The sequence below is a fragment of the Chiloscyllium plagiosum genome, chromosome 40 (genome assembly GCF_004010195.1).
Source record: "Chiloscyllium plagiosum isolate BGI_BamShark_2017 chromosome 40, ASM401019v2, whole genome shotgun sequence".
Lineage (NCBI taxonomy): Eukaryota > Metazoa > Chordata > Chondrichthyes > Orectolobiformes > Hemiscylliidae > Chiloscyllium > Chiloscyllium plagiosum.
Window position 1 is genome coordinate 19805626 of NC_057749.1, and position 25977 is coordinate 19831602.

Sequence of the window (25977 nt, forward strand, 5' to 3'; positions counted from 1 at the left end):
ACAAGCCTAACCTGTCTAACATAAGGAATCCAATACTGTACAAAGTTCTCCAGATGTGGTCTCGCAGTGCCCTGTATAAGGTGTACAATTGAAGTGTAGAAGATTGAGTAGTGCCCTTATTGAACCATATAAAATTCTGAATGGACATGACCGAGAATATGATTCTCATTGTGAGGGAACCTAGAACTAAAGGACACAGTTTATAAAGTTGGAGTCTTCCATTCAGGTTTTGAGATTACTTTTTTCTCCCTGAGGGTTGTTGATCTTTGGGATTCTCTTTCTCTGAATGCAGTAGAGGGTAGGTCATTGAATATATTCAGTGTTGAGTCAGACAGATCTTTGATTGAAAAGGAGTCAAGAGTTACTTGTTATCGGCTGGAATGTAGAGTTGAGACGACAACCAGATCAAACATGATCTTGAATGGCTGAGCAGGCTCATGATGCCAAATAATCTACTTCTGCTTTTAATTTTTGTATTTGTGTAGAATGTAATGGCAATGACGTAGTGACTCCCCAACCCCTTCCCATTTGGTCTTGCTACAGTTATAATGATAAATCACTTAATAGGAGAAAGTGAGGACTGCAGATGCTGGAGATCAGGGTTTAAAAATGTGTTGCTGGAAAAGCGCAGCAGGTCAGGCAGCATCCAAGGAGCAGGAGAATCAATGTTTCGGGCATAAGCCCTTCTTTAGGAATGAAGTCACCCACCTCATTCCTGAAGAAGGGCTTATGCCCGAAACGTCGATTCTCCTGCTCCTTGGATGCTGCCTGACCTGCTGCGCTTTTCCAGCAACACATTTTTCAGCTAAATCAATTAATAGTCAACCACTCAAAGGAGACAACCCATCTCTGCCGTCCAGTAGTTGGATGTATTATAAGTAGGGACATGAAATACAAAAAGAAGGAAGTCATGGCTAGTTCAGCCTCAGCTGCAGTACTGTCTAGTTTGGTGCACCACATTTTGGGAAGGATGTGAAAACTTTCGAGAGATGCAGGCAAAATTCACATGTGATAGTCCAGGAATGAAGAACTTCAATTATGTGGCTTGAAAAGAAGATTGAAGGGAGATTTGATCAAGATGTTCAAAACCATGATGTATCTGGACAGACAGAAACTGTTCTCACTGGTGGAAGGATTGAGGACCACAGGGCACTGATTTAAGGTGATTAACAAAAGAACTGTTAGTGACTTGTGGAGAAACATTTTTTTACATAGCAATATTGATATAGACAATTAATTTTGAGATAGTGCTTTCTCTGTTAGGAAGCTGTAAATAACGTTAGTTCGATATGGCTAACTACAGATGAGCATGTGCTAGTCTCACTATGGAATATACAATAGCCATCTTTGATATGATAACCATTTACAATCTATATCCTTGACTTCAACTGTAACGTTGCTGACCATCCTGGAGCTGATGCTAAGACTAACATGGAGTCTACACAGAAACAGTGGGTCACTGAATCTGAGTTGGTCAAGGATGTGGGTTGGAGAAATTCAGGGTTGTAGATTAGATTAGATTACTTACAGTATGTGGAAACAGGCCCTTCGGCCCAACAAGTCCACACCGCCCCGCCGAAGCGCAACCCACCCACACCCCTACATTTACCCCTTACTGAACACTACAGGCAATTTAGTATGGCCAATTCACCTGACCTGACATCTTTGGACTGTGGGAGGAAACTGGAGCACCCGGAGGAAACCCACGCAGACACGGGGAGAACGTGCAAACTCCACACAGTCAGTCGCCTGAGGCGGGAATTGAACCTGGGTCTCTGGCGCTGTGAGGCAGTAGTGCTAACCACTGTGCCACCGTGCCGCCCACGTGTGGCTTGGTGTTTTGAGGTGTTGGTGGGGGAATGGTCAGGCCCTAACATGGAGATGTTGTGGGAAAGAGGGCTCAGAATGAGTGCTGGGATCAGGATTACGTTGACCCAACATGATGGAGTGGTGTTTTGTTTTGTTTTCTGGTGCCTTTGCAGCTCCCAGACCAGGCAGTTTTACATGTCCATCCAGCCACCTGTGGGGGAATTGATGATGCCAGTCTTCATGACTGAGAACACTTTCAAGAAGGAACAGGGTGAGTAAAATACTGCACTATATCCATTTTAACACATAATAATCTCAGAGGATTATTGAGCAATTCCTACAGTTAAATTCCTACAATCGTGGACATTGTAATCTTTTTAGGATTAGGACACATACTCCCTGTAAGAAACATTAATCATGACTTATAATATATTTAAGCTGTGAAACTTGTTAAATTTAAGAGTTGTCTAAAATGTGGAATGTGGAACCTTTTGTCCTATCTAAACCTGGAATCTGTCCACTGAGTTTATCTGAAATTCCCAGGCATGAATCACAGGATTGGGCAGAAGGTCAGTTTGCACCCTGTGCAAAATCACTCCCTGTTAATGTTCTTGGTTTTTTTAACCCCAATATTTGAGTCAGCTAACATGTTTGTTTTCAAATTCAGGTGACTGAACTAAGAATCCAGATACTTTAGGCAGAATCTTATCAAAGCAATGGGAGTCTCACCTGTCAGTTGGTGTTTTGGTGAGAGACCCATGCTGTCTTCTCCAGAGAAAGGCCCACTGAACCACATCTCAATCAGGCAGTGGCAAGGCCATTAGGTTGGGAGAGCAGGAAGGATGGATGTTCCACCCAGTGAGAGCTGCACGTCAATCTAAAATATTAACTCTGTTTTCTCTCCACAGATGTTGCCAGACCTGCTGAGCATTTCCAGCAATTTCTGTTTTTGCTTCTGACTTACAGCATCTGCAATTCTTTCCATTTTTATTTAGGTGATGGTTTTTACTGGAAGTGCACCTCTGGAGTGTCAGCATCATGGAACAACCCAAGATAATGATCATATTTTTTAATTGGTTGGGGGTGCTTCGTGGCTTGGGGGTCATCAGGGAAAAGAGGGAGGGGATTTGGAAGGAAAGCCAACCAGCAATCATCCCTGCTCAATGATCACTAATTGCCTTCAATCAAGAAACCAACACCCTTCTTCCCTCCATTCTTTCTACCCACCCACTCAGTGTGACTAGCTTCCCACAGGGTAGTAGCTATCAGCAACACCATATAGCAACAGGTCCGGCTGCAACTGGATCAATCCTAGAATCTCAGGATGAGGCTCTTATTTGGTTACACGTGGGCCTCAAGCTGGCATTGGGTCAGGAGGTGTGACCGTGGATCTTCTCACCCCAGATTTGATTCTAGAAGTGGTGGGGTTTGGGTACAACACCATTCTGTCTAAGTTTGTGCTGTTCTCACCCCAGCTCAGCACCTCCCAGAGCAGAAGGTTCTCCCCGCTGAGTTCAAATCTCACCACTACAGTTGGCTAATGCAAATTTGCTGAACTGAGAACTAAACCTAGGAATTAAAAAACGAGTTTGTGTCACCATGAAGTGGCATTGCAAGTAAACCCATCTGACAAACCGGTACTTTGTTTCAAGGACAGCCAGAAATGGGAATCAAATGTTTTTCTTGCCCACACAGCTCACATCCTGAGAATCATTTAGAAAAATATAAAAGCAGATGCAGAGTTGAAGATATGGGTTATAGTTGGTTTGCTTTGTTGCACCAATTTCATCTCTCAGAAGCTTATCTACATGCTGCCCTTTGAGCAATGTCATCCAAAAGTTCAGTATTTAGTTTTCATGTTTGCATTGATGACAGCCAGTTCTGATATGCATCTGTCAATCCCTCTATTCATAAATTATCAGTCAGCTTTTCCAACATCCAGTACGGGATGAGCAAAGATTTCTGGCAGTTGAATATTGTATAAATGAAGTCATTATTTTCAGTTCCTGCCACAAACTTTGTATCCTCACCTTCAACTGCGTCTCTCTTGACCCATATTTTTGCCATCACTAGATCATGTCTTTTTACCTCTGTGACATCACTCAGCTTTGCTGACTTTTCTCACCTTCTGTGTAATGAGTGTGTTGATTAAATATTCTCTATTTGCTTGGATGCATGCAGCTGTAACACACAGGAAGCTCAATACCATCAGAACAAGTAAGGGCCACTTGATTGGCATTCCATCAACCAATTTCAATATTTACTCCCTTAACCACTGATAAACAGAGGCAGCAGTCGGGACCATCTAAAAGATGAACTGCAGCAATTTACTGAGGCTTCCTTTGCTGTTGCTGGGTCAAAATTCTGGAACTCTCTTCCTAACAACACATTGGGTGCCAACTCATCACCACCTTCTCAAATCCAAATACTGCTGGTCAATGTTTCTGGACTCACTAATGACACCTACATACTGTGAATGAAAGAAAAGTGTGGAGTATTCACAGGCATGGTGTATAATAGGCATGTAATTTGACATCACCCATTTACACATTCACCCAATAGTAAAACTAATCCTGTGCTGGTATGTTCTATTTTTGACTTAAAACATTGGGCCAGGGGCATCATTACAAGTGAGACGGCTTCACCACCACAGAGAGAGACAGATTGGACCAAGCATCAGCCCCAGGTAGTTAATCGGTGATCTGGCAAACTACTTAATGGATCACTTTCTAGAATAGCATTTCCCACTCCATCTGAAGATTCTAGACAATCAGAAGCCAGCAGCCACAGAGCAGTGCTGCTTCAAAGTTGAAAACTGCTGGAAGCACAGCAACACTCAAGACCACGAACAGTGAGAAGGAAGGTATCATTTTGGAGTAGATAGAGTCACAGGTTGAGGCCATTCGTTCCCCAGTCTCCCAGTCATCCCCAGCTTGGGGCAATTTGAGGGTCTCCTGCTCAAGTTGAAAAGCAAACCTTTCTGTTTACCCAGTTGACTGGGAATCAGGTCAGTGGCCAGTTAATTAACCACTTATGGCCCTACTTAGTGGCAGATCAGAAAGTCTAACTATAAGTTTTCCTGTCCGGAACTGAATTTCCAAGGTGAGAAGAGTTGGGCACTGAGGGTGAATGGGTATCTCCCCAGTGCTAACTTGCCTGATTATCTGCTCTTCTTGCCACCTTTCCTGCCACTTCTTGAGAGAGGAAAGTCGCAGCTGTAGAGTCATTATGATGTCAAGGACAAAGAACACACAGCCTACCCCACCTGCACCAACACATGATGCCTTTCTAAACTAAAAACTTTTTCTCATGCACAGTTCACATCCCTCTATTTCCTGCTTTTTAACGTATCTGTCAAGATGCCTCTTAAACATTGCTTTTGTATCTGCTTCTACCACCTCCTCTGGTACTTACTACTTTCTGTGTAAAAATATTGCCTCTTGCATCTCTTTTAAACTTTCCCCCTTTCACCTTAAACCTATGTCTCCTAGTAATTGACATTTCTACCCTGGGAAAAGACTCTGACTATCCATTCTATTTGTACCTGTCATAATTTGCAAATTGCTGTCAGGTCACCCCTCAGCCTTTAAGGTTTAAGCGAAAACAAACCAGGTTTTTCCAATCTTTTCTCAAATCAAATAGCCTTCAAATCATTCTGTACCTTCTTCAAAGCCTTCACATCTTTCTGATACCGTCATGACCAGAACTGTCTGCAATATTCCAGATATGGCTTAATTAAAATTCTGTACAGCTGCAACATGACTCACCAATTTTCATATGCTATGCCCTAAAATGATGAAGGTGAGCATACCATACGCCTTCTTAACCACCTTATCCACGTGTTGCTCATTTCAGAGAACTATGGATCTATATGCCTAGGTGCTTCTATATGTTAATGCTTCTAAGGGTTCTGCCATTTACTGCCTACTTTATTGTGCAATAGACCTTCCAAAATACATCATCTTGCATTTGCCATTTTACATTCTATCTGCCATTTTTCCATCCAAGTCTCCAGCCTATCTATATATTGTTGTATCCTCTGGCAATCCTCCCCACTATCCACAACTCCCCAATCTTTGTGTCATCTGCAAACTTACTAATCAGACTACCTACCTTCTCATTTATAATTATTAGCACCAGCAGGGGTCCAAGCATTGATCCTAGCAGAACACCACTAGTCACAGATCTCAAGTCAGATGAATACCCTTCCACTGCTACTCTGTTTTCTATTACCAAGCCTGTTCTGTAACCATCTTACTAGCTCAATGCGGATCTCATGTGACCTCACCTTTCATGTCAGCCTGCCATGAGGGACCTTGTCAAAGACCTTACTGGAGTCCATGTAGACAACATTTATCGCACTGCCCTGAATAACCATCTTCATCACTTTCTCAGAAAACTCAATCAAGTTTGTGAGACAGGACCTTCCCCACACAAAGCCATGCTGCCTATCACTAATAAGGCCGTACTTTTACAAATGTGAGTAAATCCTGTCTCAAAGAGTCTTTTTCAATAATTTCCCTACCACTGATGTAAGGCATCCGGCCTGTAATTTCTCAGTTTATCCTTGTTGCCCTTCTTAAACAAAGGAACAGCACTGATTATTTTTCAGTCTTCTGTACCTCTCTTATTACAATAAATTATACAAAGATTTTGTACAAGACATTGTACAATTTTCTCCCTCGCCTCCTTCAATATTCTGGGATAGATGCCATCAGGTCCTGGAGACTTAACTTCCTTATTGGTTTTCAAAACTCCAACCACCTTTTTTATATTAACATGCCTGGAATGGGTTGCCGATTCGCCACAGCACATTCGCCGCCGCCAATTAGCCATTGCTGGTTCGCCACCAGCGTTTCTCCATTGGGGTCGTTTCACCTCTCGAGACTATTCGCCACCGGAAATATATATATGTACTGATTGTTTTCCCTCTTGCCTGTTCTTTCATACTTCTCGGTCCCCTTTATTTATGCAACAACTTAGTACATATTGATAAAAAAATAAGTGAAATAAATATCATTTTATTGGTTTATACAGAAACATGAGTTACAAACACTTGCGGTGGTGAATTGTCCTCAGCGGCCAATGGGCGATGGCGAAGCGTCCTCGGCGGTGAAAGGGCAGTGGCTAATTGGCGGCAGCGAATGGTCCCATCCCGTGCTGGAATATCAATATACTCCTATCTGACTCACCTTTCACCAAGTCCTCCTCATTTGGGAACACAAATGCAAATATTTGTTGATAACCTCATGCTAAATCCTGGAACGTTATGCTGCCAGTCTTGTCCCTCTCTCAATCATGTCTCTGTAATAGTAACAACATCATAGTTATATGTATTAATCTAAGCTCTAAGTTCATCTGCCTACTCCTCACATTAAAACAGATATACTTCAGACTGCCAGTCCCGCCATGTTCAGTAACCTCTTGCTATCTGTTCTTCCTCTTTGCCTTCCTGGCCTTAGTCTCTAACTCCTCAGTCAGTTCACTTGCTGACCTACTGCTCTGGTTTCCACCTCCCTGCCACACTAGCTTAAACCCTCCCAACTGACTATAGCAAACCTCCCTGCCAGGATATTGGTGCTCCTCCAATTTAGATGCAACCTGTTCTTCTTGTATACGACCCACCTGTCCTGGAAGACATTTCAATGATCTACAAACTGAAGCCCTCCCTCCTGCACCAACTCTTTTAGCCCTGTATTTAACTGTACTATCTTTCTATTCCTAGCTTCACTGACATGTGGCACAAAGAGTAATCCCAAGATTACAATTTAGGAGATTCTGCTTTGCAGTTTACCACCTTACTGCCAGAACTTCCTTTGCGGGACCTCATCACTCTTCCTACCTATGTTGTAGGTACCAATATGTTCCACAATATCTGGCTGCTACCCTCCCTTTTAAGAATGTCCCATGCTTGCTCAGAGACATCCTTAACCCTGTCACCAGGGAGGCAACACTCCATCCTGGAATCTCTTTTGTGGCCACAGAGACGCTTATCTGTGCTGCTGACTATCAAGTCCCCTCTTATAACTGCTCTACTGTACTTTGACCCTCTCTGTTGTGCTGTAGTGCCACTGCTGTGGCCCCTGCCATCGCAGTCCCTGATAGGCAATTCCCCCACAACAGTATCCAAAATACAACTACAGAGTCTGCACAGTGCCCAGGGAATCTGTGACTTTTCAACATTTATTTGGAGTGGATGGGATATTATTTTTCATGCCAGCTACTGATAGTGTGGACTTCTTTAGGGCAACTTTCATATTGATGAAACCAAAGGTAGCTCCCTTATGGACAGAATTAGGAAAGGAGCATTTTGCAGTCTCTTATTTTTAATTCTTTCATTGGATGTGGGCATCTCTGGCGAGCGCAGCAATTGTTTCCCATTCCGATGTGCCCTTGAACTGAATGGGTTGCTAATGCATTTCAGAGATGAGTTAATCACATTGTGGTGAGTCTGAAGTCGCAAGCAGGCCAAACCAGGTAAGGATGGCAAATCTCCCTCCCTAACGAGCAAAAGTGATGCACATAGGTTTGTTTGCAACAGGTTATGATAATTTCATGGTCATAATAAGTTTTAAGTTCCAGGTTTCATTTAAATTTCACATGTGGTCACTGTGGGATTTGAACCAGTGCCCTCAAAGCATTGGATTACTAACCTAGTAGCATTAACAATATGCCACATCTCCCTGGTAGGTAGGGAGATGAGGATTGAGAATTTTGGGATGCCAAAGCCAACACCATGGGTAGAATGGCCTCTGTCTGTGCTTAAAGATTCTATGATTCAAAATCATTTTGTTCACAAGAAGTATCTACATTCAAGAGGAGATTTTCCCAGGTCTGAGGAAGCATGATCAGTTATCAGTCTGATTCTGTTCTTTGTTTCATTGTTGCTGGATCCAGATGATCCAGTGAGAATCAAGCAAAGGCAATATCCATGAACTTCTTAAGCTTAACTGTAAACAAATTCTGTTGCCTTGTCACCGCTGTGCTCACTGACCTACAGTGTTTGCTAGTCAAGTTTGCTGTGACCTGAACATTCTCAACCCTGTTTTAGGGAGATGAAGAGAAATTATTTCTTTGAGAGTCACTGTCTGTGAAATCCTGTTCCTGGAGCACAGTGGTGGCTGAGCCTTTGAATATTTTTAAAATCGAATGAGAAATATTATTTTTTGACAAGGCAGTCAAAGGGTATGGCAGTAGACAGAAGAGTAGAGGTCACAGCCAGGTGCTTCTGCTCCTAATGCATGTTCTTATTTTTTTCAAATGTTTCCATGACCTTGTGCCACCTTATTTCTAGCCCCAGAACTCTCTGAGCTACCTATAGTCCTGCAATTCTGGCTTCTTGTGGATGCCTAATTGTAGTTACTTCACCATTAGCGACCAAACCTCCGGCTGCCTGGGCCACAAATTCTGGAATGCCCTCCCTATACCTCTTTACGCTTCAACCTCACTCACTTTCCTGCTTTGATAACCTCCCTAAAATCTACCATTTGAACCAAGCTTTTGGCTACCTGACAATATTATCAAACGTGTTTTACAGCGCTCCTGTGAAATGTCTTGGGATGTTTCATTAAGTTAAAGATGCAATATATATTGAAGTTGTTACTGAAAACAAAAAGATGTTGGAGATCACAGCAGGTCAAGCAGCATCCGTGGAGAGAAAACAACCCTTCCTTGTTGTTAACTGTCCTCTCTCATGGCTATGATACTCTTTCAATTCTTATAAGTTGAGGAATCAGTCTGTCCATGGGACTTTGACATTTGAGATTTTGTCAAGATTCTCCAAAGTTGACAGACTTTGCCTATTCCTTCTGGCTGGAACAATGGTTTACACTTATATAGCATCTTTAAAGGAACATAATTAGGTCAAAATGTCAATTTATACCATTTTTCTAGAAGTTTGGTAAAGTTACTTGTTTTAGATGGTTATTTCCAATGGCATTGATCATAGCAGAGTATGTTTTCCGTCAGAGAATGGGAAGTTTCAGATATGGTTAAGTCGACCTGCCGAAGAACGGTGGCTCAGTGGTTAGCACGGCTGCCTCACAGCACTTAGGTCCCAGGTTTGATTCCAGCCTCAGGTGAATGTCTGTGTAGAGTTTGCACATTCTCCCTGTGTCTGCGTGAATTTTCTCCGGGTGCTCCGGTTTCCTCCCGCAGGCCAGGTCAGTTGGCCATGTTAAATTGCCCATAGTGTTAGGTGCATTAGTCTTTGGAGGGTCGGTTTGGGCTGAAGGGCCTGTTTCCACATTGTAGTGAATCTAATCTAGTCTAAACCTGTATCCCCAGCTGTTGTGTGAATATTTGTATCTGCAAAGGTGTCACAGTAAGGTGATGCCTGCATCAGGAATATGTGTGGTGTATATTTTTAAAATCCACTTGTGGAAACTAGACATCACTGGCAAAGCCAATATTTAATGCCATCCCTTGGTGTCCTTGAGAAGTAGGTGCTGAGCCACCTTCTGAATGAATGGGAATTTCTGGAATTTTGTCCCAGTGATAGTGAAGGAACAACGTAGATATTCCCAAGTCAGTAATAATGTCTCTGAACATGTTGATTAAGAAATATAGAAATATCAGTAAAGCAAACCCACTGCCTGTAACAGGCTTTGCATGTGAATATTTAATTGGCGACATGGGTGATTTACTGGTAGTTCATCATAGAATCCCTACAGTGCGGAAGCAGGTTATTTAGCCCAACAAGTCAACACAGACCCTCTGAAGAGTACTTCACCCAGATCCATTCTAGAAACCAATATTTCCTGTGACTAATGCACCTAACCTACACATCCCTGGACACTATGGGAAATTTAGCACAGCCAATTCACCTGAACCTGCACATCTTTGGACTGTGGGAGGAAACTGGAGAACCCGGAGGAAACCCACGCAGACACGGGGAGAATGTACAAACTCCGCACAGATAGTCGCCCAAGGCTGGAATCAAACCTGGGTCCCTGTGAGGCAGCAGTGCCAACCACTGAGCACTGGTGTGGTGGTTAGTAATTTAAAAAATAGTCGTGGTGAGTTTGGTTATGTATGATAACACCTCTGGATATATAAAAAAGAGCAGACCCAGGAACACATGATGTCCAATACTCTCAATGTCTCTAGAGAGATGTGGGCACTGCAGAGTGTGGAATCCTTTATTTCCCCCTCTATTTCCATTTTTATTTAGCCCCTTTCTGTTCTCCATACCTCCCCCTCACCTTTTGATAGTTTGCATTGCCCACAACGGGCTTTGCATGTAAATATTCAGTTGGCCAAACAGATGATTTACCGGTGGCGGTTAATAGATGATGAACAAAAAAGAAATGCTATTGTGATTTGGTGATGAGAAAAAAAGACATTTAGTGTGTGTAAGAGCATTTTTGGCTATGTAAGAAAAGCAGACCCATCCTTTCCAACTCCATTTTGATTTAGCTCCTTTCCGCTCTCCCTACCTCTCCCTCCCCTTTGCATTGTCTTTAATGGACTTTGCACGTAATTATTCAACTGGAAGCATGAGTGATTTACTGATGGTGGTTACAAGATGAAAAAAATACTACAATGATTTGGTAATGGGGAAAAGAATAAAGCAGAGTCCTGCACCTGAATGCCTGAGTTCAAGATAAAAATAAGGTCTTTGTCACAGGCTGGGATTAGCCTGTGTACTCCACGAGTAGTGGCTCTATCTTGGTGTTCAACAATAAATGATTTCCCTTTCCAGTCGGGCTTACTGAGTTATTACAGAAGGCAAATGCAATGTTAGGATTCATTTTGAGAGGGATAGAATACAAGATTAGGGATGTTCTGCTGAAGTTGTATGAAACTGTGATCAGATTGTATTTGGAATATTGTGGGCAGTTTTGGAAATCAGTATTTAAAGAAGGATGTGCTGGCCTTGGGGGAAGTCAAGAAAAGGTTCACAGAATGATCCTGGGAATGAAGAACTTGTCATATGAGCAGCAGTTGAGGACTCAGGGTCTGTACTCAATAGAGTTTAGAAGAAAGATGAGAGAGGTCTCATTGAAACTTAGTGAGATGCCTGGATAATGAATGTGGAGAAGATGCTTCCACTTGTAGATGAGTCTAGGACCCAAGGGCATAATTTGAGTGAGTTGAAACTTTATTGCTGGAACAGCACAGCAGGTCAGGCAGCATCCAGGGAACAGGAGATTCGACGTTTCGGGCACAGGCCCCATAATTTGAGTGAAGGGATGACCGTTTAGAACTAAGATGAGAAGGAATTTGTTCAGCCAGAAGGTGGTTAATCTGTAGAGCTCATTGCTGAAAATGCTGTGGAAACCAAGTCATTGAGTGTCTTTAAGACAGAGATTGATGGGCCTTTGATTAGTAAGGGGATCAAGGGTCATGGGAGAAGGCAAGAGAATGGAGTTAAGAAACATATCAGCCATGATCAAATGGTGGAACAGATCTGATTGACCGAATTGCCTAATACTGCTCCTTTATATTATGGTCTAATTAATCCATAAGCAGCAAATTCAGGGTCTCTTCTTGTCACATCAATGCTGGAGAAGACTGCCTGCTGAATCTTGTTGACCTTACTGTGGGTTTGATGCATTTGGGGAAGTGAATGGGACTCTTCTGCTGAGACAGCTGTTGTCCATGGAGGTGACCCCTCATCAGGATAGTCATCTCCATGGCAGCACTCGACCCCTGCCTTAATCAACACATGCCTCACCAGGGCCTACCTAAATTGCCCTAATGATCCTTGACCTTGGGGGATAGCAAAAGCAGTTGTATTGATTCTTATGATGCAAATTAAATAAATTCCTTTCAGAAACTAATCATTGGGATATAGTGTGTGAACAAATTGAGACATGATGTTTAGTGAACAGGCCTCTTTGGATCAATGGTTCCCAAATCAGAAGGTCTTGTGATCCACAAGGTAGTCTCCCTTTCTCTGAGCCGGAAGCTCAGGGTTTGAACCTGATTCCAGGGCTTGATAGCCAAGGAAGATGCATTCATAATGTGGCTGATTCTCAACCTACAAAAGTCCTTTTAATATACCAATGGTAGGTGATAAGAGCAGGAAAGTTGCCTGGTCAGCCAGAACCATGTGGTATCTGCAGCTAAAGTTAAATGATTCTATGTGCAATGGGCTCAGCAGCAACCATTCTCCTCATTTCAGGGGACTTCCAAAAGGAAAAGGCTTCCAAAGCTCTCCCCTGCACGATTCCCTCATCTCATGTCTGGAACTATTTACGTCTCACTAATAGAGAATGATTGCTTTTATTAAGTAGGAGCTCCAACATCATTATAAAGTGGGCAAACTGTCTGTTATAATGTGAACAAAATCGATGTTTCTGCTCATTGACCTGATTTCAGCTGGAACACCAAAAAGCCAATGAATACTGAAGATAAAATTCTGGAGGAATTAGCTGAAGTCACCATCACAAGGGAGCCAATCACAGCACAAGACAATTCGCTTCTCTCCATTTCAAATATGTACATACATGTTGTACTGTAAGGTTATTTATCCTGAAGGTGTTGTCAGCACTGATTGCTGAAACAGAACCATCCAACATATCAACAGAAGTATGGGGGGATTCATGGGAGGGGATGGAGAAACATAATTCCTTCAAAGAATCCTTTGAAAATATTCTGAAGAGGAGTTTTGTTTTGTTTTTCCTTAGTGGGGTGTGGCTGGTTGCTGACAAGACCAGCATTTGATGACCATCTCTAATTGCAATTGAAAGAAGTGGCAGTCAAGAGTCAATAATATTGCTGTGGGTCTAAAGTCAGACCGGATAAGGATCACAGACTTAATTTCTTAACAAAACTAGTTTTCAATTCCAGATTTTATTAAGTGAATTTAAATTTCACCAGCTGCTGTGGTGTGATTTGAAGCCAGAGGAATAGCCTGTGCCTCTGGATTACTAGGACCAGTGATTTTGCCACATCTTCTGAGATTACCAAATGTTCCCTGAGTTGGCACTAAATTAACAGGACTTATTTCTTACTCTCCAGTGAGTAGATTCCTATACTGTTCTGAGCTGTTCAGTAAATATTCAATTACTATGAGATAAGTTTCACTCTGACATGCAAGTTTTTGCCCTGGCACAGACTCATGTTATTTTAACATGGCAGTAACTGCAGCAGTATTCCTGTTGTGAGCCTTAAACCGTCACAATCCCTCAGTAAACGGTGGAAAAGAAGGAGCAGGCCTGTTGAGCAGGGAAAGGTTGTGGTTGGCCATTGCCCTTCATGGCTTTATATACCTCTATAAGGTCAGCCCTCAGCCTCTGACGCTCCAGGGAAAACAGCATCTCCCTATAGCTGAAATCCTTCAACCCTGGCAACATCTTTGTAAATCTTTTCTGAATGCTTTCAAGTTTCACAACATCCTTCTGATGGGAGGGAGACCAGAATTGCACACAATATTCCAAAAGTGGCTTCACCAGTGCCCTGTACAGCTGCAACATGACCTCCCAACTCCTATGGCGAAAGTGAGCACCGCAGATGCTGGAGATCAGAGTCAAGAGTAGAGTGGTGCTGGAAAAGCACAGCAGATCAGACAGCATCTGGGAAGCAAGAAAATCGACTTTTGGGCAAAAACCCTTCATCAGGAATGAGGCAGGGAGCCTCCAGGGTGGAGAGATAAATGAGGGCGGGGTGGATGGGGCTGGGGCTCGGACTCCCAGTTGGGGCTCCCAACTTCTGTACTCTGACCAATATAGGAAAGCATACCAAATGCCTTCTTCACTATCCTACCTACCTGCGACTCCACTTTCAAGGAACTATGAACCTGCACCCCAAGGTCTCTTTGTTCAGCAACACTCCCCAGGATCTTACCGTTAAGTGTATAAGTCCTACCCTGATTTACCTTTCCAAAATCTTGGAGATTTGTGGAGTCAGAGGAGATGACAGAGCTAGATAAGGGTGAAGTCATAGAGGGTTTTGAAGATAAGGATGATATTTTAGATGCAAGGTGTGTATTGACCTGGATTCAATGTATGTATGAGGGGAACAGGGCTCAGTCAAGTTAGGGCTTGAGCAACAGTCTCCTGCATGATCTTAAGTTTTTGGAGGATAGAATGTAGGAGATCAGCATGGAGTGTGTTGGAACAGTCAAGTCTGGAGGTAACAAAGGCATGAAATCTGATGTGAAACGTTTTGGAGCCAACTGAACTAGATGGAATTCGAAACAAAAACAGAAACTTGCTGGATGACACCTAGCAGGTCTAGCCACATCTGTGGAAGAAGAAACAGAATTAATATTTTGAATCCGGTATGAATTGTGTTTCAAAGGAGAGTCCTGCTGGGATACAACATGTTTACTCTGTTTCTCTCTCCACAGGTAATGACGGACCTGCTGAGTTTCTCTAGCATTCTGTGTTTGTTTCAGATTTCTAGTATCTGCAGTACTTCATTTTTGTGTTAGATTAGGATTTAGTTTGAAGTACAACTGATCTTGTCATCATAGTCGTAGCTCAATTTTTTTATCTCATTGCACTTTGTTTTCCCACTTGCTGTCATAGAACAACTGTTAAATCCCAGCGCTGGTGAGTAGATGCACAAAAAGGGCTCAGCGTGTCACCATGTGGATGTAAATCCTGCTGCACATTGTTTCTTGTCCTGCCGCGGCTGTGTTTGTCTGTATTGTCCGTGCTTTAGCGTGGTAGAGCATCACCTGATCCATGTTTACACTCTTTTGAGAGTCTTCTTTTGTCCGAGTCCAGTGGTGCTTAGTAAACATCCCTCCCCTTCTTCTTCTGGTTTAGCCTTTGCTCTGGGATTCAGCGGTAACTTTGTTTCTGCATTATGGGAACATTGCAATGCTTGTGCATGTGTTACCATGAGGAAAATGATGCATGGCTGTTTGGCTGTTCACACTTCCCAGGTGTAAAGGCAGTCCAGCAACATGAACACAATATGGGAGGCAAAAGGAAAGTATATTGAATATCCCATCAGCTAGGAAAGGTTCCTAAGGAAAGCAGGTCACCATTTTCACTTTTGCTGTTTCACTTCTATTTTTGGCATCATTCAATTGAATAGCATAACAGGGCTGACTGGCCTTTTTTTTGACCCCTCTGATCCCCTTCAGAATCATATGATTCACCATACCCATTTCTTTTTTGCCATCTGAAGTCAGATTCTCTCAAACCAAGAAAAATACAGTGCCAATCCATCAGCTAACTACATTGGTCAGCAGGACTTGACCCAACGGTTACCGGTACAGAAACAAGTGACTACAGTTATGAGATTTCAAAGACTGCTCTAGTGCTCAGCCATTGATTCTGTCTCCATCACATGGTTCAGCCAGATGTGATCAGAGGTGAGGGAGTAGTGGCATAGTCAGGTGAAAGGCCTAGCATTGAGTAATGGATCACAGTCTGAGGCCTGTGGGCTTACTCCCTGGCAAGCCACAGAGGAGGGTGGTTGGCCATGGGAAAGGAAAATCAAGAAGCTGCAAAGACACAGATCCAATCCCTGGAAGCTACTATCATGCACCTTGCATAGGTGGCATCCAACATTGAGGGTCTCCAAACCATTTCTCTGTCCCATTTCCCAAGTAGCAGGGCTGTATAACCATTCACTCGGCAGGAAGACTAGTCAAACACATCAAATAAGATCACCTCTTCTGCCCAAAATTGAAAGCAAGAGATTTCCTGTGTTGCTTTGTTGAAAACCAGGTGCTGTTTGAACTTGGATCTGATCAAGATTCCTATTCTTCATAGTGCAACAGCATTACCACACTAGTTCTTTACAACACTTCCACAGCTAAAGAAGCTTTTCTTGAGAATAACTAGATCATGGTGATTCCCAATCCTGGTTATATTATCAGCTAAGGAATTATACATGACGTGACAGGTTGAGAAAGAGAGTAGGGGAGACCATGTACATGTCAAAGCAAATGGCCCCTCGATCATTAAGTGTATGGCAAGGAGTTTCAGCTTCATCCAGAACTGCCTTGAATTTCATTAATTTTGCTTCCTCACAGGGAAATCATCAGTGTTTTGTTCAGAAATGTGTAGGGTAGAGAGACATTCTAAATCTGGTCTAACCTATCTCTGTCTGTGTCTTAGGAAAATTGATGGGAATGAATGAAATCAAGGAGAAACTGACCCTCCCAGAGAAATGCCGGAATGACCAAGCCATTGTCCAGAAGGTGCTTTCTACAGCCAATCTTGGGCGGGTGCCATGTGGACTGGACAATGAGTATAGGTAAATGGAGAGGCCTGGATTGATGAAATATTTCTCCAAGTAAATTATTTTAAGTGGACTGAGAGATAATTATTGTCAAATTTAAGATTATCATATCAATTTCTACTGAGGAGATCAGTATACCATTTGGTTGCTACATCATTTTTGATTGGACATGACGTTGCCATGGAAAAACAGCAGCAAACCAATGTTATTTGTTCAGAGAATGCAAATTCCCAAAAACAATGACAGTCAATTCATTGAGTTTAGTGACTAGTCCACCACTTAGTCTGTAGAGGGGCACTCTATGGTAATGTGCAGGATTGTTTGCTTTTCTCCACAAGTGCAGGAGGGGTTTGTACTGATGGCACAGTAGTGGAAGTTGTCTGTGCATGAGCTCTGGCTTTCCCTGAACCCATTTAGCAAGGCCCACTCTCACCATGGTAGTTCAATGCCTGCTCTTTAACAGCTGGAGCTTGCTGCAAGGAACTTGTTAATGATGTTCCACGTTACCCATTCCTTGATGCAGACTGTCAGCTGGTGGATCTTATTCAGGAGAGTTGCTCTATTTGGGATGCTAAGATGGAAAATGAGTAGGTTGAATAAATCTCCTTGGAGTTGTAAGGATTTGCAGCATGCTTGGTTTCAGCCTCTGGGTTTTTGTCAGTCAGCAGATGTATGGGGTGTATAGTTGCCAAGAAGCCAGGGATGTGTGGGTAGTGGGTTCCAGTTACTTTGCACAGTGTTGCACTCGGTTGAATATTAACAAGATGCATATGTGTGTGATTACCTTTGCTGGACAAATGCACAGTACTCTTTCTGCAGGTTATGTTGCAACAACCAAACAGCACCCTTTTCTCATGGAACCCCGTAATTGTTCATGAGCATTTCAAGTTTGGTATTCTTGCATTTGTCCTGATATGTGCAAGAAGAAAAGTTTAAGCAAACTGCCTCTCTTTTGGCAACATGAGAGTTTTGTGTTGCCAAGAAACTGGAGAGAAGTATAGTCTTGCTCTCTATCACAGCACTGGCATAGTTATGGTCTACCTAAGTTCAGGTAGTCCTCAATAACATTGTGGTTCCTTTTCTGAGCATTGCAGCTTTAAGTGAATCATGGATTCCCATAGGAATTAGTGTTTTAGTCAGAGTTAGATTCCTTTGGACATATTCTTGCCCAGAAAAACCAATTCACAAATTGAAATATAGTACTGTGCCTGTGCAGCATTGTGCATTCCTAGCAGTGATAACTTGCAGAATAAAATAAATACAGAATATAACAAAAACACTATAAAATTTACATTTATTTGAAAAGTTTATCCAAAGTTTGAGTAGACAGGAGGATGAATTTGTTACCAAGGGTGCAATTCTGTACCAAAGCTATTTGAATATTCACTCACAGAAAACATAAACTAGGAGCAGGGGAGGACATTCAGCTCTTCAAGTCTGCTCCGCCATTCATTATGATCACGGCTGAATATCCAATTCAATAGCCTTTTCTTGTTCCCCCCCTCCCTGCCCATATCCTTTGATCTATTTAACCCTAAGAACTATATCTAACTCCTTCTTGAAATCAAACAATGATTTGGGCTCAACTGCTTCTTGTGGTAACATATTCCACAGGCTCACCACTCACTTTATGAAGAAAGTTCTCCTCATCTCAGTCCTAAATGCTTTACTCTGTATCCTTGCATTGTGATTCCTAGTTCTGAACCACCACCCCCACCCCTACCCCTTTCATAGGCTTCATGAGTTCCCCCTCATTCTTCTAAACTCTGATGAATCATAGAATTCCTACAGTGTAGAAACAGGCCCTTTGGCCCAACAAGTCCCCTCCAAAGAGTAACCCACCCAGACCCATTCCCCTACCCTACAATCATAGAATTCCTACAGTGTAGAAACTGGCCCAACAAGTCCACACTGACCCTCCAAAGAGTAACCCACCCAGACCCATTCCCCTACCCTACATTACCCCTTGCTAATGCATCTAACCTACACATCCCTGAACACTATGGGCAATTTAGCATGGGCATTTCACCTAACCTGCACATCTTTAGAGTGTAGGAGGAAACTGGAGCACCCGGAGGAAACCCACAAATACATGGGGAGAATGTGCAAACTCCGCATAGACAATCGCCCAAGGGTGGAATCAAACCCAGGTCCCAGGCGCTGTGAGGCAACAGTGCTAACCACTGAGTCACCATGCCGTCCTATGTCCTTATCTATGTTGTTTGTAACAATGTGTACCACTGACTAGTGACTGTGCAGTCTCCCCACCAGAATTTCCTGTAGCTGCTCTGAGACATCCTTGACCCTAGTACCAGGGAAGCAATGTACCATCCTTAAGTCTCGTTTGTATCCACAGAATCGTCCGTCTATCCTTTTCTAACTGAATCCACTTTATCTATTGCATTCCCACACCTTTTAGCTTTCCCTTGTGCAGCAGAGCCAACTGTAGTGGAATGATATTTTGCTTGTTGCTGCTTTCCCCTGTAAGGCCAGCCCCTTCAATAGTGTCCAAAGTGTTCTGTTTTGTAGGTGAATAGCCACAGGAGATTCCTGCACTGCTGCTTAGTCTTCTTGTTCTGCCTGATGATCACCCATTCCCTTACAGCCTGTGGAGGCTTAGCTTGCAGTGTGACTATCTCTCTGTACATGATATTGATGAGATTCTCAGCTTTGTGGATGGCCCACAGCAGCCCCAGTTGCTGCTCCATGCCTGAAACCTGGACTTTCAAGAGCTGCATCTGGAGATACATCCTGCACAAATGCTGACCCCGGGCACTAGAAATGTTCCTGGCTTCGCACAGGGAACAGGAAGAACACAACACAAATTTGAGCTCTCCAACTGTGACTTACCCCTTTTAGAAGATGTTTAATATCACTTACTCTCAGCACTTATTCCCTGGTCCTCGTCATTATAGATTATTGTTCTTAAAACTGTAAACCACAAAAAAGACCTCACAAATTATAAACTAGAAAACAAAGGAAAAAGTGAAGCAAAAAGAAGAGATTGATGTAATTTTAACTCCATAAATATAAGATGTTCCCTGACTGTTCCCCTCCTGTTAAACACTTGTTTAATTGACATTATGTTAAAAATAGCTGGTGAGACTGGTGGGATATCACCATGAACTCTTCTGCATGAGGCCTGGACCATTTTAACATCTGAGTCTTAATCTACCTGTTAATTAATTTATTGTTTACTACCTGATGCCAGTGCAAACGACTAAAGAACCAGAAATTAGGCTGAGCTTTTCCTGTTGATCCTCTTGTCTGCGTTTTATAGTCTTGTCACACTCACTCCCTGCTGAGTTAAGATCAGGGGGTTGTAGTCAGGTCCCAGCATCAGATGATTCCATGCACAACCTAAAACCAGAAATACCAACATAACTCAAAGAAACAGGCTCAAAAAATAAAAATGCCTTTGAAGTGATAATCATGTATGGCAATGTTAAAGAGGACTACCAGTGGTAAGATCATTCATAGCCAATATGGAAGTCCCATTGGCAAAGACAATTGAATCAAAACACAAACTGTCACAGGAATGTGAGACTGATAATTTAGGACTGTTAACAATTTCCACAGCACAAACAGCACAGTCAAATGGCAGGTGTAAATTATTGTCTGTCCTTGAGGGATTCCTGAAGTAAGCTCTGGTCTGTCTAAGAACTTAGTTCCCTGCCAAACCCAAGTGAAAAGCATTAATTAAGAGAGAGATTTTCTGGATAATATTTGTGCTGAGGCACAAGATATAATTTTGCCAAAGGGAGTAGTTGAGGCGGTAATCTTAAGGGACAAAATGTCTAAATAGTTATGGTAAAAGGGGACAAGAGGGGCAGTAGGATTAGCTTTACAAAGGGTCAGTACAGCCACAGTGCGCTGAATGGCCCTATCTGTGTTCTAAATGACAAAGCCAGGGAATACTAAGAACTATGTGCAGAAGCCAAGATTATTTAAAACCTCAGACTTTAATCACTATTGGTAATCTTGTGTTTAAGCATAAATGCAGCATTTTCTAATTGAAGATGTTCAGCTTTGCTGATTTTTTGAGTTTTTTTGATGTGCTATCAAACCTCCTTTAAATAAGCTGCCCTGCTTTATCTATTCTTTCCTGGTAGGTTCGCTGCTCGAACAAACAGTGGTGGTGCTTTGGTTCTTGTTACCCTGGTAACCAAAGAAGGCGGAGCTGCTCAGCTAACGATTAACTGTGAGAAGATGGTGATTGGCACGATGATGGTGAAAGACATAATGCAGGCACTGACTCAGTGATGCAGCTGATTTGTCTCTCCTTCTGACATGGAGGGGTTGGGGTTTGAGAGTCGTCTCTCACTCTGCTCTTACAGCCTCTGCAACCCCTCACAGCGCCTGGCCACTCAAGAAACCACTGGCTGCAGGAGAAACAGCCCAACTGAAATATAAGGCATTCACTTAGTTACGACTGAAGCTTCTCCAATATCCAAAAACGTAAGGAGCAGGAATAGGCTATTTGGTTTTTTGAGCCGGTTCCATTATTCTCTACAATCATGGCTGATCTGATTGTGTCCTTGACTCCACTTTCCTGTCTCCACAATCCCTCCCCACCAACCCTAAAAGGCCTGACCTCCCACTACTCCTTGGAGACAAGAAATCCTAATTTTCAATTTGTGTCCCTTAGTTCTAATCTCCACCACATGGGGACAAAATCCATTCAGCATCCACTCTATCAAAGTCCCTCAGAATCCAATTTCAATAAGATCAACTTTCATTCTGCTAAACTCCAATGACTTCAGGCCTAAATATCTGTCCAATATTTCCTCATAAGACAACTCTTTTATTGCAGGAGTCACTTGAGTGATTCATTTCTTACTGCTTCCAGCACAATGATATTCTTTCTTAAATGTCATGTGTGGTGAGATCCTGATTAACTTGCTGAAGGATGACTGAATTCTTCACAGTGTTGTCTTCTAAAAGTTGAGGAACTAGCTCTTTGTCCTGCCCCACCCCACCCCACTGAAGAATTTGATACTGCTTCAATTTTTATTGGTTATTAGGGCCCCTGTATCAGAGAATTTCCATTTCTGTGTAAAACAACATGAAGTCAATGTTTTACTTGATCAATTTTAATAACTCTTTAATAATTCACTTTTGGAATTCCATCTCTAAACCACTCTGGCTCTCTTACCTCCAGTAATACCTTCCTCTTTTTACCAGGCTTTTAATGATTCTGTCCCACTGCTTACTTGATCTTCTGCACTGGTTTCACTTTAACAGCGATATTCAGTCTCCTGGGTTGGTCTCCTATAAAAAATGGTTGCCTATCCAATATATATTAAATTGAACCTAAACCATCAGCAAACAAAAATGCAGCACCTCAGTTTCATAAGACGTTTTGCTTGACAATCCTAAAATACTGCATGACATTGTAAGAATCAATATTTTCCAGTTTGCTAGTAAAGTTTTTTTTTAGAAATGCTTTTTATAGTAACAACTTTTAACAATGTTACTACATTTATGGAGGGCATATTTTTGGAAACCAGTATTTCTCCATTTTTTTCTGGGATTGAGAATTCCTCACTGTTCTCCCCAGGCAGCAGCCAGTGAAGCAAGCTTCAGGCTTGTACTGGGACAGGAAATGGTGAGATATTGTGGGTACTTGCATTGTCTCTGAAATACTTCCTTGGTTATACTGGAAGAGTCATACTGGAGACAAAACATTAAGTCTGGTTCTCTCTCCACAATTATGCCAGACCTGCTGAGTTAGCTTGCAGATCTTTGTGTTTGTTTGGGATGTCAACATCTGTAGTATTTTGCTTGTATCCTTGATACCTCCTTGAATAGTTGATGGTCAGCAGCCATCTGAACTGCTTTGAAAGAGGAAGGATCCACCCATCAAAGTTAGATCTGAGGGAGAGAGCCCAGCATTGAGACAGGACAATAGGAAATGCTCCAAGTGTGAATCTGGAGAATGAAGGAACTAGATATAGAGGAATTATGTTTGCGTGGAGACTGTAAGCAATTGTTCCAAATGGCCCTGGACAGGATTTGTGCTTGGACCTGAGAGAGGTCAAAAAGAAGGTGATGACATAGCGACATTTTAGAACAGTAATTCAGAGACTCAGTCTAATGCTGTGGCATCAAGGGCTCAAATCCCACCACAGCAGCTGGTGAAATTTTAAATTCAATTTTAAAATCTGGAATTGAAAGCTAGTCACAGTAATGGTGACCATGAAATTAACATTAATTCTTATCAGAACCCAACTGATTCACTAATGTCCTTTAGGGAAGAAAATCTGCCATCCTTATGTGATCTGACACACAGTAGTGTGGTTGATTCTCGACTGCTGTCTGAAATGGCCTAAAACACTCACTTCAAGGAAATTTAGAACCAGTGATGTCCACATCCCAAGAAAGAGTAAAGAAAATAAATCTGAACTATTAGATAATTCATTGGAGACAATTAAGCCACAGTTAAAGGACAATCATGTATGTGCAACAATTTCATTCCATGAAAGAACTTTTTAAAAAAAGACTAAGGCTTGTAGTAATCACTTTTATTGATAACACAAACAGTCATGTGGCTCCAGTTGGCCAATAAAGTGTTTGGCATGAAGGAGTTAAGGATCATACAATTTTAAAAGCCAAATAGGTTTCCAATGAGAGCTTAATTTATCCAAAAAAATTCCCAAGTCTATATTTTTAATAAAATAATAGTCAATCACTTCTGATGTTTCACAAAGCTGTCAAAACCTTTAGCTGAAGGTGTAATCTTTAGCTGAAGTGGGCCTACTGAAAGACATTCATTGGATCAAGTCATTCAGTTCAGTCCTCATTTGAGAGTGATACCCTTTATTCTCTTTTAATCTATACAGTAAATTCATCTGTCTTTGTAAATGTCACATTGTAATTGGAACTCGCTGAGCTGCAGCCTCCACCCGAGAGAATGTAAATGCAACCTAAGAAACCACAAAGACATCAACTCTATGTTAAACTTTGTAACTGCTGTCTCACATGTTATTTTAAAACTCAGAAATGAAATTGGAATGTCCTCACCAGGTATAAATTTGGGCAAAATTTATGGACACCCTGGATTGCCCAAGCATCAGGAACTCCTCTTGTCCTTGCTGATTGATCCAAAGGAATATGGGGTGCAGGTTTGGCACTGACTTAGGTATAGGACTTGGTGGAAAGATGATGTAATTAGAAGCCTTTGACCTTCATTCCAGGTTTTTTGGTTATGGTTTACAACATTAACTTTCAATCTTGCTGAGGTATCATCCAGGCTGTGGACCTATTCTCCCATGTTTGGGAGTTTGGTTCATGAATGCCAGGGTATGTGCTGGAGGGCCTGCACACTGTTGTCCATGCGGGCTAAACTTCCAGGTATCACTGAAGCTTTAATCTGTGACCATGACTGACCCACTTTCATTGTATCGACACAAGGACCTTCAGCAGAGCATTTGCTGATGGAAACTTTGCCCTAATATGGGGAGACTTAACACGTTTGGCTCTCCCTTTTGCATTGCTGTTAGCCAGTGGTGTGGGCTGAAAATGAGAAGTAGAGACACGCAAAAAGCGAAAAAAAATTAACTCCCACCCACAAACTACACACATGACATCAACCTTTTGGATACTCCTCCATAGACAATTCCCATTGAAAATGTGGATTTATGTAATAATAATTTAGAGATAGTTGTGTTTAGAAAACCCGCCACCCCTTTCTGAAAAAACGTTCCCACACTATTCTCATCCATTCTTGGTACAAGACTGAAAATGTTCATTTCTTGCACTTCTTAAATTACATGTAATTTATGCTGAAACAGAAAACATGCAACCATAATGTCTCTCTGGGTAAAGTTTTTAAGCACTTGACTAATAGGGCTTTCTGGAAATTATAAGTTTAACTGCACAAAGCTGATCATTATAAAAACGACTGAAAGTTAAAATGGAGTGTTGGCCACTTGAGATTCCATTTGCAAAGGAAACAAATTTGTGCTTTGGTTCTCATTCCCAATAATGTGGTACTTATTCTCAGCACAAACTTATTAAGCCTTATCATGGAATCATAGAACAGCACTGCACAGAAACAGACCATTCAGCCCATCTGGTTTTCACTGTCTGTCTTGAAGAGGGTTGGACAAAGTTAAAAATCAGATAACACCAGGTTATAGTACAACAGGTTTATTTGGAAGCACTAGCTTTCCAAGCGCTGCTTCTTCATCAGGTGGTTGTGGAGCAGAATCATACGACACAGAATTCAAAGCAACAGAATTGCAGTGTCATGGAATGTAATGTTAAACAAATTTAGCTTGAGTCTTTCATCTTTTAGAATGATCATGTTAGTTTTGGTTTCTTCAAATGTAAATCCCAGAACTTTTTTTAAAGTTACATTCTCAAGATAACTTTTAACTATAGGTGCCATCTCAGCTCAGACAATGCATTGAAGGTGTGAAGTTAAAGTCTGTCTGTGTCCCAATTTAGGTCAGACTGATTCTATTTCTAAAGTGGGATTTACAGAATCTTACATGAATTATGAAGTTTTTGAGCAAAATAAAATGTAATTCTGCAAGTACAAATTCACCCCACAAAGTTATATATGTGTGTGTGTGCTGTATCGTACGATTTTGCTCCACAACCACCTGATGAAGAAGCAGTGCTATGCAAGCTAATGCCTCCAAAATAAACCTGTTGGACTATAACCTGGTGTTGTGTGATTTTTAACTTTGTCCACGCCAGTCCAGCACAGCTCCTCCAAATCAGGTCTTGAAGAGCAATGCAATTTGCACCCTATTCCTCCATTTCCCTGATTTATTTTGGTTTCTCAAAAAAACAGAGCAAGATATAAAAGACTTTTTTCAATGACTTCACCATTCAATTTATTTTCCGGCATCCAGAGTTCTGTATTGAGGGAACAACGTCAGGAAAAGAAGGCAATTCAGTCTCTCAAGCTTGCTGCAACATTGGATCAGATCTATATCACCAACTTTGCTTTAAAAATTCCTGAGTGCTTTGTCGAACAAAAAACCGAATGCTCTCTGTCTTCAAAAT

At 42.0% G+C, this 25977-nt stretch overlaps 1 protein-coding gene across 6 annotated transcripts in view; it reads left to right on the plus strand.

The window, feature by feature from the left end:
* Nucleotides 1-25132, plus strand: part of LOC122542597 (AP-3 complex subunit beta-2) — a 240980-nt gene extending 215848 nt beyond the window's left edge. For 4 of the 6 annotated variants that reach the window (XM_043680543.1, XM_043680545.1, XM_043680546.1 and 1 more), the window contains 4 exons: nucleotides 1983-2080; nucleotides 15288-15311; nucleotides 16836-16974; nucleotides 21072-25132. In XM_043680543.1, the coding sequence (XP_043536478.1) occupies nucleotides 1983-2080; nucleotides 15288-15311; nucleotides 16836-16974; nucleotides 21072-21222 (412 nt within the window). In that variant the 3' untranslated portion in view covers nucleotides 21223-25132. The remainder of the gene's footprint in view (nucleotides 1-1982; nucleotides 2081-15287; nucleotides 15312-16835; nucleotides 16975-21071) is intronic. The other 2 variants (XM_043680547.1, XM_043680542.1) reach the window with 1 other exon arrangement.
* The last annotated feature ends 845 nt before the right edge of the window (nucleotides 25133-25977 follow it).